Source organism: Peromyscus leucopus, chromosome 6, assembly GCF_004664715.2.
Source record: "Peromyscus leucopus breed LL Stock chromosome 6, UCI_PerLeu_2.1, whole genome shotgun sequence".
NCBI lineage: Eukaryota > Metazoa > Chordata > Mammalia > Rodentia > Cricetidae > Peromyscus > Peromyscus leucopus.
The window spans coordinates 64,287,201-64,302,121 of NC_051068.1; the positions used below are offsets into that span (position 1 = coordinate 64,287,201).

Sequence of the window (14,921 nt, forward strand, 5' to 3'; positions counted from 1 at the left end):
TCCTGGATCCTTAACCCTGGCATACCTGCAGTGTACCTGAATGGGAACCAGTCATTTCTCCATCTTTTTTCTTTTCTGTTCCTTCTTAATGTGATATGTGAAGTATATAGACCACATCAAGGTAGTAAAATTTGAAGTTTCTTCCAAACCCTCTTCCCTCTCTGCACTTTCCCAACTGTGCCTGTGTTAGTCCAGCTTAAACATCTACACCAGTAATATCCTACAGGATAGATCCCCAACAGTGCCAAGATTTGTTGCGGTGTGGTTCTGAAAGTCTGTTTATGCTGTGTCATTTTTCATTTTAACTAAGGCAGTACAATATTAAGGATATTGCAAGACTGTTATGAAAATAAATGAAACATCAAATATTATGTCGACTTTTCACAAAAGACACATGCAAACTTCTAAATACAAGGTGAAAATATTGCTCTTTGAACATAGCAAGTGAGAGCTGGCACATCCTTGAAGAATGTATCCTGCTCTTGTAGAGGATTCGAGTTTGGATCCTAGAACTAAGTGGGGCAGCTCACAACCACCTGTAACTCCAGCTTCAGAGCATCTAACTCCCTCTTCTTACCTCCAAAGGTACATGCAGTCAGGTACACATACCCACACAGAGACACACACAGAGAGATACACAAGATATAAAGACATACACAGACACACAATTTAAAATAACAATATCATCTTTAAAAAGGCAATTTGAAAGAAGATAAAGAGATTCAATGATTCATATTAATGAAAAGAAAGCCCAATATTGGCCAAATTTATATGCATTAATAATTACAGAGGTAATTGTGTCCAGAGAGTGTGGACATCCTTATTTTATTGTTTACTCACATTTGTCTCAGTACATATATTTATACCATGTATTTCATGAATTTACATGTAATTCTCTTTTAGGAACATATTAACTGTTCTTTACTATTTCAATATTGCTGGATACTCTGTAGAAGCCAGCACATCTCTGTCATGAAAACTGAGGTCAGATGGCACATTAATAAGAAGAAAATCAGGAAAAAGGATCACATGACATTGAGGGAATGATATTGTTCACCTATAAGAAATAAAGAATAGAGTCAGTCTATTCTTGCATATGAAACAAAGGGCTGATGGACCATATCCCTGACTGAAGAAGAAAGTTTATTTTAAAAAAGAATAACTCCTTAGTAATTCAGAAGAATGTGTTTTTGTGGCCATTAGATTTCTGTTCTCTCTATGTGCCTGATTTCACTTATATTCTACATGTCCATAGGATATATATATATAAATATATAATATATATATATATATATTATATATATATATATATAATTTAGAACTCTTTTCTTTTCAAGATTTAGTATAAATAGCTGTGGTTGATAAGAAAGATATGGTTGTAAAGAGTTGTGTTTTAAGATTATACTAAATCTGAAAAAAAAAGTCAGTGAGAAGAGGCAAAGAAATACACAAACCAAATTGACAAAAATCTCTTCTCCTTAAATGCTGGTGGACTCTTGACTTTCTAAATCTTGAGAATAATATGAGGTTGGGACACAGGAGCAAGGTGAGCAAAAAAAAATATGGTAGAAAAACATGGGTACTTATAAACATATAAAGAGTCCAATATAGAGAGATGTGTACCTGTCTGTCTTCGGTCATTTATTTTCATCTATCATCTGTCTCCAAGTCTTCTTCAAAATACTTCTAATATTTAACATTCCCATTGATCTTTCATTTACTTTGTTGCAGCATAAGACCCATAGAAGACAATAACACTCCCAATGATAAATACTCTAAATCCATTTGCAAAGACTTACTCAGAATTGTATAACACTTAACAGAAGTAGAAACTCTTATGACATAGTGCTACATAGTCTGAAGCATTTCCCACCTGCTCTCAAATTTGTTTTTAGGTGAATGATAATTTTTTTTGGTTATGATTTTTCTCTAAATTATATGTTACAAACTTTAGCTGCATTGATAATGCAACTGAAGTCCACATTATTTTTTTTTAACCCATGATGTTTAATGTAGTCATGAGGAATTCCTTAACAACCTTTCTTAGAATTTGTATTTTTCTTCAGTAGTTGAGCATAATCATCCTATAGCTATTTGGTGATGCCTAAGCCTTTCACTGGAATCTTCAATGATGTGTAAGCTTAGAAATAGATTCTCCTAATGACTTGGCTCACCCCAGTGGAACCTGAACTCTGAGGCAGACTGAGGTAAGTGTGTCCACATGACCTCAAGAAATTTTTACTGTCTCACATGCTTTGATTTTAGTCTCCTCCTCAGTTGTTCCAAAAGGTTTAGCAACAGGGCGAGGTCAGAACCTGATCCCTGATTTCCACTATGGTAGTTATGCATGGCTCAGCTTGAGACTTCTAGGATGATGTGGGTGTGATGTCAGCTCCTCCATACTTCTGCCCCTCTGCAGGGCAACACCCAGGTTGTCAGCTGACCTTTTGTACACAGAGAGTTGTGCATGAGTAGCATGCTGTCCAGTAGAAGAATAGCGTCAGCCTAAAGTGTGAGCCCTGGAGATTGAGACTGCAAGACAATATGAACATTTTGATGACATTCTGAGGGGTTCGTTTGTCAGATATTTTTCTTTTATAAGGCCATATAAGAGAATATAAAAAATCACTGAAAATTCTAATCAGAAGTAATTCAAATAAAAAAAAGTTCTTTTCTCTGCACATCAGATGCGGAATCAAGAGAATTCAACATTGTTTTTTGAGATGTTCATTCTTGTCTACCTTTTTAACAACTACACATGATGCATCAATTCTCTCAAAGTATAATGTCCACAAATCACTTAATTTTTAATTAACATTTTTAAATAATACTATTTGATTATTGCTAGTGGTATAATTTTTATATATAGATGTAGTAAACTTTTAAAACTCTCATTATTTTATAGTAATTTTTGAAGAATTCCTCAAAAACTGATAAAATATATTACACAAATAATAATGCTTATTGCATCTCTCTCTGTCTCTCTCCTCATATGGTGTATGTATATGTGTTTGTGAGTGTGTGTATGTATATGTGTGTGTGTGTGTGTGTGTGTGTGTGTGTGTGTGTGCTTTTTTGTGTAATCCATGAGTCAAATGTTGAGTGGTTCTTTCAGTATTCCTCTTTTGTCAATGGATAGGTCATGAAAACTAAAAATAAACAATGAAGCTTCAAAGTAAAACTTCACCATGGGTAAAGTTGATTCAACACACATGGACAAAACTTCATAATCACCAGATGCAAAGTGAACTTATTTCTGTAGCCATGAAAACCCTAAAAAATAGATCACATATTGACCATAATATGACCATAAATCTTAACAAATATGAAAATATTAAAATATTTTTCCTTATCAGACCAGAAATCAATAGTAACGAAAAAATAAGAAGCCATATAGATATAATTGAGACTAAACAATAAACTCTGAATGCCTGATGTGTCATGGAATAAATCCGGGAGGAAAATTTTTAATTTCTTAAATCAAATATGTATACAACAAAGGTAATGTTTTTTCTTCACTTTCATTTTAATTGAGAATAATTTTTTCATAGAATATATTCTGATCAGGTTCCTTCCTCCTTCATATATTCCCAGATATTCTCTACCTCCTCACCCTTCCAATTCTATGACTTCTTTCTCTCTGTCTTTAGAAAAGAAATAGTCAAATAAGAAAAACAAACAGAAACAAAAAACAAATAAAACAAAATAAATATAGGAAAAAAGGAAAAACATACGTTGAGACTGGTTAACTCATACATCATAGAGCTGTGGTTGCCTGCAAGCTGAGTAGATATAGACAGTCAATGGCTTCTGGTATAAAAGACTCTTTTTTCTGTAAGTGTATGGCACTACTAGGCTGGCCTTGCTCTAGAGAAGGTGTCTACACTCAGGAGATTATAGGCAGCACAGACTTTCTTTGTTATAAAACAAAATCAAGAAGAGAACTTGAATTTGGAAGAAGACATAAAAGAGTATCCTGTAGGTCTTACTAGGATGAATAAGGGGCAACTATCATCAAATTACAGTAAATCATGTAAGAAAAATAATGAATTATAAATATTTTATTAAAATATTGAAAATGGAGTACATTAAAGAAATAGTTTACCATGATGGTTAGGTATGATTTCATGGATGCAAGGATGACTGAGCAATAACTAATTAGTACATGCAATAGAGTATGTGAATAGACCTAGGGACAGGAATGTGATAATCATCTCCATTGGTGCCAAAATGGCATGCAGAAATGTCACGCACTATTCATGATTAAATCCTTGTGAAACTAGGAATAGAAAATATATATCAAACTTTATCTAAATGAGGTGAGCATAAAATCATTTCCTTTATAATTGGGACCGAGACAAGGGTGTCCACTTTCTCCATTCTTAAAATCTTAGCTAGAGCTCTGGGAGAGAAAGACAGAAAAGGAGGGCAAGCAGAAAAGGAAGAACACAATTATCTCTGTGTGCAGACAGTAGTATCTTATATGTGAAATGCCATAAAATTAACCAAAAAAATAAAAACTTACATACAATGTTCAGCAAAGTGGCAGGTTACAAAATCAATCTTCCAAGTTCAGTCACAGTTCTGTGAGCCAACATTGAAAGTCTTAACAGAGAAAGAATGATAAGACCCATTTATGGCAGAATAGAACGAAAAAAAAAAAAAACCTTGGAATAAAGAGGAGCAAGGAAGAAAGAGTTCCACAATGAAAACTTTATAAAACTGAAGAAAGAAATTTGAAAAAGCAATGGAAGATAGGAACACCTATTTTTACATATTAGTAGATTTAATATTATGAAAATAATTATATTACACAATACAAACTCAAAATTCAATTCAAAACTTACCAAATTCAATACAATAGGAACTTTTACTGAAATAGAAAATGCAATCTTAATATGTACATGATATTTAAAAGACCACACACCAGCAAAAAAAATATCAAAAACAGAAAGGACAATGTCAAAAGTATCAAATATGTACTGAAATTATATTTCAGAACAAAATATTATATTAAAAAGCAAAAAAAAAAAAACTGGTGCACACTGCCAGAAAATAGTTACATACTCCAGTAAAATAAACTTCAGGACCTAGAGATAAACCTACACAGATCTAGGCATGCAATTTTTGATGAAAGTGTCACTAACGCACACTGAAGAAGAGAGTTCCTTATCTATAAATGGTGTTAAGATAGCTTGATATTCTTATACAGAAAAAAAAATAACTAGATCCATTTCTCTTAGCCTATACAAAATCAACTCAAATGAGTCAAAGTCAGAAGCTAAGACAGACAACTGCTCAAGACAAACAAGGAGAAAAGATTCAGGATATACAAAGTGGAAAGGACTTTCTAAAATGATCTTCATTCTCAGGAAAGAGAATTGTGAAGATTTACATGACCTTGTAAAGTGAATACTCAAAAAGGTGAGAGTCAGTAAATATACAGCTTACAGGATGAGAGAAAAATTTGGAGAACTATACATTTGTTAGTGAATTAATCACTACAAGATAAAAAGAAATAAAAATTTACCATAAAAATCATGCAGTTAATAAAAGGAAAAATAAAAAGTCAGTACTCAAAAGAGAAATGAAAAGCAATATAAGGAAAATATTTATGTTGTAGCCATCAGGTAAGTGGAAATGAAATTTATTGAAATTCTAGCACATTGAAGTAAGTCATCAAGGCCAGTGTCAGGAGGAACAATGGTAACTAATGTTGTTGAGGATTGTGGAAAAAGGAAACTCAAAGCTAAAAGGAGAATTATATTAGGATTCAGCTACACCATTTTCAGGTCTACATCCAAAGTCTCAAAGTCAGCATCCAACAGAGACACCTACAGACTGGTATGTGTCACTACATTGTTGATAATAGCCCCCATATAGAACCAGCCTAGATGACCATCACATGTGGACAAAGAAAATGTGGTGTGCATGATCAATGGAATTGTATTGAGTCCTAATGAGAAGTTAAGTCATTTGTAGTTGAATATATGAACCCAGCCGTAACATCGTCCTAAAATCATTAGACACAGAAGGAAAAGTTTTGCCCATTTTCTATCATTTATGGAGTTTAGATCAAAATACCTGTGCACATGCATAAATGTTTAATGTGCATTATACTCTTCTAAACTAAAATCTTCTATCAGTTCAATGGTGCTTTCTATTACATGTAATTAATTTTATTGAAATTATGTTCATCTGCTTTTTCATTTATGTGTTATAGGTGGGTTATTCTGTTTTATACATAGTTCAAAGAGTAAGTGACAATATCAAAACAACATTCAATATGTACACTACTCTTTGTGGCATACATCCCTAAATATTTTTACAAGAATAACTGAACTTTACATTTAAATTAAATAATTTTATTGCATTTTCATTATATATATATGTATATATATCACTGGGATTTAAATATTAATGGACATTTTCAAATAATTTACATGTGTATATAAACTTAAAGCAGGAGGTGAACAGGGTGAATGAGTGCATTTAGGGGACAACTTGAGTGTAAAGTGACAGTGGGACAATGATGACAAAGCCTGATTCCTACAGTGACAGAGGACAGCGTTAGAGACCTGAAGGAGACCACAGTTCAATGAAACCATTGTCTTAGTGCCACTGCAGAGACTTGATTTGAAAAGCAAACCACAGAAGTATGGAGAGGCACATGAAAAGATGGCCACATATCCACACTTTTTTTTTTTTTTTCAAGACCGAGATCTGCCTGCCTCTGTCTCTCCAGTCCTGGGATTAAAGGCATGCACCACCACTGCCTGGCCACACATCCACTCTTGAATACTGATTTAATCATTGTCAAGATTTCAGCAGCCACCAGCAGAGGGGAAGGAATGAGACCACTGTCATTGGTCAGCTGTATGGAAGTTCCCACATTATTATAATTCAGTTACAGCAGCAAAATAAAGTGATAGAAACAAAGCAAGTTCCTGCAGTTCTAGGTCAAGTTTTGTCTGAGAAAGAGTAACAAAAAATGGAGTTGAAGAGAAGAGACTGACTGATGTGCTGATTGTCCTTGTTTAATCAGAATATTGAATCTTCATCTTTCTAATGATGTCTAATAGTGAACATTCACCTTCAACCCCCTTGAAAATGGGTTTTCCCCCAGGTTTTATTATTGTGAGGAGCGACTGTCATTTCTAAGTTATCAAGTCTGGTTACTATTGAAAGGACCACCTTAGTTCTTACAGATGCAGTGGAACAGTTGGTCCAAAGTCATAGGAAACACAGATGTGTCTAGGAGGGGACAAGAGCTGTGAGTGTCAGTCTCTGTGTGCAGGAAAAGATGACTGAGGGAGAGGATGAGGATGGTGCTGAGAAGATGAGCAAGAGTCTGGTCAGGACTGGTTGGCAAGGCTTTTTTATTTGTAACAAAGGGGTAGAGGGACATTGTCATCTGGTGAGTGGAGTGCAGAGCCTTTCACATGAGATTTCAGCATTTTCAATGGCAGGACAAGGAGGGATTCAGGAAGAGAGAGAGCAGCTGCATGGGCAGTCTGCTGAACATGGCTTCCTCCTGCAACACTTGTCTGGAGTCTTCCTCACCAGGTCAGCAACAGCCACCAGACTGTTGGCTACTGCCACAGCTGCTGCCACCACTGCTGCCACAGCATCCACTGCTGCTGCCACTGCTGCCACAGCATCCGCTGCTGCCACCACTGCTACAGCATCCAGAGCTCTGGTGTCTGTGGCGGAGAGATCTGCGGGGCCTGTGGTGGCTCAGGCAGCAGCCACCACCCCCAGAGCTGCAGCAGCCCCCAGAACTGGAGCCACAGCCTCCCCCAGAGCTGGAGCCACAGCAGCCCCCAGATCCCAGGCTACAGCAGGAAGACACAGGGGGGCACTTGGGAGGACACTTGGGGGGACACTTAGGGGGGCACTTTGGAGTCTGGCACTTGGGAGGGCACTTGGGGGCACACTTGGGAGGGGGCTGGCACTGCTGCTGGCTCTGCTGGCAGGACATCTCGGCCTGTGGGTGTTCAGAAGCTGCAAGAGAATCACACACCTGTCAGAATCACTCATGTCCAAACACCATTCACAGTCCTCTCATTTGTAACATACTCATGTCATCACAGTATGTTCTTCATGAATTCAGAACCTCAGAAACCCATGCAAGGGAGACACTAATGGTCACCTGGTATCCAGCAGCACTGAATGAATACCTAGACACTGTAAAATTTCTACTGGTTCCCGTCCTCATACACATGCCAGGACATTGATTGTTTAAGGGAAAAGTGATTGTCAAAGGACAGAGTAGTCATGGCTTGAAGCTGTCTTTAGTTTAAGGTCAGTATTCCAAAGCACCTTCTATGCCACTGAGGGAGTAAGCTGAGCACCCGACAGAAAAATATGTAAACCCTCTCATGGCTGCCTTGGAACTTTAAGGCCTGTTGTGAGTTCAGAGTTCAGAGGTATCCAAATCATCACCTGCTCAGGCTAAGTGTGACAAGGTCAGTGTCGGCCTGGTGGTGTCCTGTTCATCAGAGAGGTGTGTGAACAGATCTCTGAACTAGGGCTCTCTAGTTTCCCAAGTCAAAGTGACAGCCTATTGCTCTTTCCTAACTGGATATCTTCATAAACGAGGGAATGCATTTTCTTCACAGCCCAACCATCCTCTGAAAATTATCCAAATGCACTCAATTCTCTGTGCGCACTGTCCTGTCCTGAGGGTTCCTTACACTGAAGTTACTTTTTTCTCCAGAGACAGAGTGCCCCAAGCATTCCAATGTCTCTCAGAACTGTAGCTTGTGTTGGCCAATTTTGCCATTTCCTCACCCCTCACTCTTCCCTATATTTAATGACCTACCAATATGTTGTCTAGGTTGAGAGTCCCTTCCCAGTCCCCTCTCCAGCTCTAGACTGGAAACCTCTCTCAAAAAGTCTCTGCTCTTGCCTCCCACGCACACTTACCAAGATGATAGGCAGCTCAGGATCTGTGGGTATCTCTGGAGGTGAATGGATGGAAGTACCCTGTGCCTTGGATCTTTTATTCTGATCCTGGCTCTGCCTCAGCCTGTCAGACACTCTCTGGACAGGGGAGGCCCTGCCTCCTGACACCCACATGGTCAGGTGACAGGTGATGACCAGATGTTCCTCACCAACCTTCCTCCATGAGTCCAGGCATGCTGCATCTCTCTTAGACAATGGCTTAGGCATGAAGGGAGGAAATGGATTCCTGGGTCCTTAACTCTGGCATACCTGCAGTGTACCTGAATGGGAACCAGTCACTTCTCCATCTTTTTTCATTTCTGTTACTTCTTAATGTGGCATGTGCAGCTTGGAACAGGTAGAGTTCATACAACCTTCAAGTTTCTTGCATGTTGCTTCCATCCCTGCACTTTCCCAGCTGTGCCCATCTGGATGCAGTTTAGACATGCACCTCAATAAAGCCCTGTGTGATGTATGATTCAGCACCAAGGTATATGTTGAGGTGTGGTTCTGAAAACCTTTTATCCTGATTCATTTCTCATGCCCACTATTGCAGTGGAATGTTAAGGAGGATATTTAAGAATATTATGAAAATTAATGAATTTCAAAACAGTTAAAAAGTGGTTCACAGAAAAAAGAGTAAATTGTTATATACAGTTTACAAGAGACATATGTGCAAACTGCTAAATACAGGATCAAGATACTTCCATTAAAATATAGCAACTGAAAGATGGTTCATCAGTGAAAAATGTGTACTGCATTTGTAGAGGATCTGAGTTTGATTCCTAGTACCTACAACTGGGCAGCTCACAACCACTTGCAATCCCAGCTTCCAGACATCTAACACCCTCTTCTTACCTCCAAAGGTACATGTTATCATGTACACATACACACACATAGACATACACATAAATATGTAATTTAAAATGTAAACAAAATATTTACAAACAATATTTGAAGGAAAGTGGAAATGTTCAGTACATATCACTTGTACGAAAATGACAAGATAAGCTTTTATTTTGTAACATTAATGTACAGTAATAATAATAATAAATGCAGTGCTGCATTCCCTAGTGTGACTCTTCTTAATTTTGTTGTTTGTGTCTTTAAATTTGTCTTCATCTGTGTGCTTATACTGGATGCTTTGTTTTCATATGAATAGTACTATACTAGTATGGTCTTTACTGCTTCAGTATTCCTAGATATTCCATAGAAGCCAGCACACCTCTGTCATGGAAAGTGCCAGCTATTTCTAATGACATTGCAGTTGTGGAAGAAGTAAGAGGAGAATGAGATACAAATAATGGTGCTCACAGACGAGAAATAGAGGAAAAGCATATCCTATGACATACTGTCAATCTATTCCTGCATGTAAAACAAAATAGCTAATTGGGCCATATCCCCACCTCTAGGGCAGCAAGTGGTTTTAAAAGAAGCAGTCATTGTGCTGGTTAGTAGTATGGTCTCTGATGGTGTTTTGAGGCAGCCATACTGTTACTTTGCCCTGGTCTCCCATTCTGTACGCTCTGCCTCCCCCTTTCCTAATTTGAGCTCACTCTTTTCCTATTTATCAGATCACTTGCACCCTGTTATTTCTTTCTCTAGTGCTCCCCCACACTAGAACAGAGGTGTGTTGGCTTCTACAGAATATCTAGTAATACTGAAGCAGTAAAGACAATACTAGTGGTCTCTTTACTTTCCTGGTTTCTGAAGTTACTCTAGGATATGTACTCAGATCTGAAGATTTAGATCTAAGAGCCTGTGACAAGAGAGAACATGTGACTTTTGCTTCTTTGGATCTGAGTTACCACATTTGCTATGATCTTTCCTATTTTCATTCATTTACATGTAAAGTTCTTTTTATTTTTCTTTTCAGCTGAATGCATTTCTATAATGTGTATATGTATAATGCTTTTATTATCCATTTGTCCTTTGAAGGGCTTTTCAGTTGTTTCTATTTCCTACCTTTTTTTTACTAGAGCAGCAATGAACATGACTGAGCAACTATCTGTAGCGTAGGGTGGGGAGGAGAAAGCCTTCTTTTGAGTTGTTGGTCAGAGTTGTCTGTTGTTGGTTGATTTTTTTTATGCTTTGGCTCTTCGGGAGCCCACCACCCAGCTCCCAAATAAATATACAGAGGTTTATTCTTTCTTATGAATGCCCAGTTTTAGCTTGGTATGGTGATATTTTATTTGTGCTGAAATGTGATTTTATTTGTATGTTAATAAATAAAGTTGTCTGGGGATCAGAGCTAAATCAAGCCATTTAGCATAAGTCCAGCATTGGTGGCACACGCTCTTGATCCAATCACATAGTAAGCAGAGTCTCTGTGTGGTCAAGGACACAGCCAAGCAGTGACCCAAACCTTTAATCCCAGTACCAACCATAGAGACCTGGAAGTCTGTATAGACAGGCAGTGACGATGAAGTCATGTGGTTGGATTTAGAGCCAATGAGAAGGCAGAACAGAAAGGCAATAAAAAGACAGGACACAGGAAGAAGGACTCTCTCTCAGGGGAAGGATGGCAGTGAATGGTAAGCTAAAGGCTAATCACTAGTGCTCTGATCTCTTGAGCTTTTAACACTGTATTTGGCACTGTGTTTCTTTTTATTTTATTTTATTTTATTTTTTTATTTATTTTACAATACTATTCAGTTCTACATAATAGCCACAGATTCCCTTGTTCTCTCCCTTCCTGCCCCCGTTCCCTTCCCCCCAGCACACCCCCCATTCCCACCTCCTCCAGATCAAGGTCTCCTCCGAGGACTGGGATCGACCTGATAGACTCAGTCCAGGCAGGTCCAGTCCCCTCCTCCCAGATTGAGCCAAGCGTCCCTGCATAAGTCCCAGGTTTCAAACAGGTAACTCATGCAATGAGCCCAGGACCTGGTACCACTGCCTAGATGTCTCCCAAACAGATCAAGCCAATCAACTGTCTCACCTGTTCAGGGGGCCTGATCCAGTTGGGGGCCCCTCAGCCTTTGGTTCATAGTTCATGTGTTTCCATTCATTTGGTTATTTGTCCCTGTGCTTTATCCAACCTTGGTTTCAACCATTCTCGCTCATATAAACCCTCCTCTTTCTCACTAATTAGACTCCCAGAGCTCCACCAGGGGCCTAGCCGTGGATGTCTGCATCCAGATTCCTCAGTCCTTGGATGGGGTTTGTGGCACAACTATTAGGGTGCTTGGCCATCCCATCACCAGAGTAGGTCAGTCCCGGCTGTCTCTCAACCATTGCCAGCAGTATTTTGTGGGGGTATATTTAATAAGACCATTTAGAATTTCGACTATAGGTTGGCTTATTTCTAGCCAGCTTTTCTTATCTTAGATGGTCTTGTCTATCTTTTGTCTCTGGGCTTTTATCTTTCTCTATTTCTGTAAACCTTTCTTTACTTCTTTCTCCATGGCTTGCTGTGTAGCTAGGTGGCTGGCCCCTTGAGTCCTCCTCCCTCTTTTTCTAGTTCCTTGATCCTTCTCTCCCCAGATTTCTCCTCCTATTTATTCTCTCTGCCTACCAGCCCTGCCTATCCTTTCTCCTGCCTTACTATTAGCCACTCAGCTCTTTATTAGACCATCAGGTGTTTTAGAGAGGCAAAGTAACACAGCTTCACAGTTAAACAAATGCAACATGAAAGAATGCAACACATCTTTGTATCATTAAACAAATGTTCCACAGCATAAATGTAACACACCTTAAAATAATATTCTACAACAGTTGTCCAAGAGACTCCCAAAACATTGCAGACTGTCTGTGTTGCTCCTGGTTGTCTCCCAAAAGTGGAAGTTAAACCCCCTTTGCTGAAGACACTATGCACTTCAGACAATGGGTCCAGAGGACCATGAGCTAGAAATTTCAGGTGAAGGTACCATGCAAGCTTCCATAGGAGGGAAGCCACTAACAGTCCTATCCATCCATGATGCCTATGATACACAACAGCAGCAAGCATGGCATGATATCCATTAGGATGCAGTACTGGTGTACATATCTTGGCAGTAACCAACAATTCTCTAAGACCTGATAGACAAGGGGGAAATCATATCTCTTAGTGGAAACCTAGTGAACTACCCTGACTAATGAGGTCATGGATCTCGGAGGAGGAGACTCTACAACCAAAGCTTTATCAAACCAGCACTATCCCTAACTGCATTCTAAATATTTATCCTTATATCCACAGATAAATGTAGTTTTTATTCTTCATCAAAGGAACTTCTCTCTGTAACAGATGGAAACCATTACAGAAAACCACAATTAATCAAAATGCAGAGTTGTGGAGCCCAGACCCAACTGATACATCCACAATACTACTCCCACCCCTTAAGGCTCAGGGATCATTGTGGAAGAGGGGACAGGAAGATTTAAAATCCAGAGGAACAGTGTGTTTGTCATGAAGTTATGTCTCCTAGGACTGTCAAAAGCTAATTCAAAAAGTCTCACCAACATGATTGTTTAAGCATGAGCAAACAAGAACAACTGTAGATATGCTGACATGGATTGGGAAAGCCCATGATGCCTCAGTGCTGCACAAAGAACTATAGGCCACTAAGGAATGCTGTGAATGGAAGAAATAGTCTTTCCCAGTGAAGAGAACACCAATTGGTTTTCCAATACCAAGTGGTCAGTTCTTAAAACATACATACAATTAACATTATACAAACTGCATTGGGTAGGTTGTATTTAAGAGCACACACACACACACACACACAGATGTGTGCATATGTATGTGTATATATATATATGTATATCTATGATATGTATGTATAATATATATGTGTATATGTACATGTAACAACAGTTATTGAAAAAAGAAGCCATAGATTTGAAGATTTGAATGAGTGTTTACATAGGGTTACACAGGAGATTTTGGAGGGAGGAAAGGAAAGAAATAAATGATGTAATTATATTATAATCTCAAAAATAAAGAAATAATAAAAAATTAATCCTTAGTAATTCACAGGAATGTGTCTGTGCTGTTATTAGGCCTCTGTGTTCTTTCTCTGTCTCTCTGGTTTTCATTAGTTTTCTTCATACACATAGGCTGTACATGAAGGTTCTATTTTGAACTTGTACTTTGTTAGAATTTTAATGGAAATAGTCTGTATTTATTTTAGAGGAGGATGGTTGTAGAGAATCATATTTTAACATTACTCCAACCAACAGTTAAAAAACATATCAATGAGGTGTAGAGACACAAAATTTTCCATGAATACTTGTTGACTCTGGAATTGCCAAACCTTGGGGGGAAATGAAGCTGGGTCACTTGAAAAGGATAAGATCAAATGGAATGTGGTAGAGATTCATGGATGTTTATAAACATTTGTAGAGAGTCTATATAGAGAGATGCATATCTTCTATCAACTATCTATCATCTATCTACCACCTTCCTTTTTCTAAATGCATCTATTCTACACATATCCAAAATCCTGTGTCAAAATACAGCACTCAGATCTCCTTTGTCTATCAATGTCTATCTATGATTCTGTTGCAACATCAGACCCAATTAAAAAATAAAAACCCTTTACACTCCCTATAATAACTAACATTAAGTCATTAACAAAGACTTGTTGAGGACTGTGTACCACCTAATGAGAGTAAAACCCTATGACATACAGCCTTTCATGTTACCTCTACCTAGAGCATTTCCACCTGCTCTCAAAACTGTTTTTAGGTCAGTGATGGTCTTTTTCTTACTTTGGTTATGATTTTCCCATAAACACATGCCACACCCTTTGCCTGTCAGGATAATGTAGCTGGGTTCCACTTTTGTTCTTTTAATCATCATATTTAATGCAGTTATCATTCATTCCTTGACAACAGTTGTTAGTTTGTGTTTTTTCTTATCTACAGCACTACGCATGCAGTAGATACTTTATGATGTCTAAGCCTCTCACTAGCATCATCATTGATGTCTTAACTTATAAATAGCTATTCCTTATGACTCAGGTCACCTCATAGGAACCAGAGCTCTGAGACAG

The 14,921-nt window shown here is 38.1% G+C and overlaps 1 protein-coding gene across 1 annotated transcript; it reads right to left on the bottom strand.

Annotated features, from left to right (window-relative positions):
- Positions 1-7,362: 7,362 nt before the first annotated feature.
- Positions 7,363-9,033, bottom strand: LOC119088279 (late cornified envelope protein 1C-like). Its single transcript, XM_037207340.1, has 2 exons — positions 8,929-9,033; positions 7,363-8,004 (listed from the first exon to the last, which is right to left on the bottom strand). Exon 2 carries the CDS (start codon positions 7,979-7,981, stop codon positions 7,568-7,570), a length of 414 nt encoding a protein of 137 aa, XP_037063235.1. The 5' UTR covers positions 7,982-8,004; positions 8,929-9,033; the 3' UTR covers positions 7,363-7,567.
- Positions 9,034-14,921: the final 5,888 nt, after the last annotated feature.

What these genes read in the sequence shown, in the direction of transcription:
- LOC119088279 (XM_037207340.1), bottom strand. Translation starts at nt 7,981, where the DNA reads ATGTCCTGCCAGCAGAGCCAGCAGCAGTGCCAGCCCCCTCCCAAGTGT.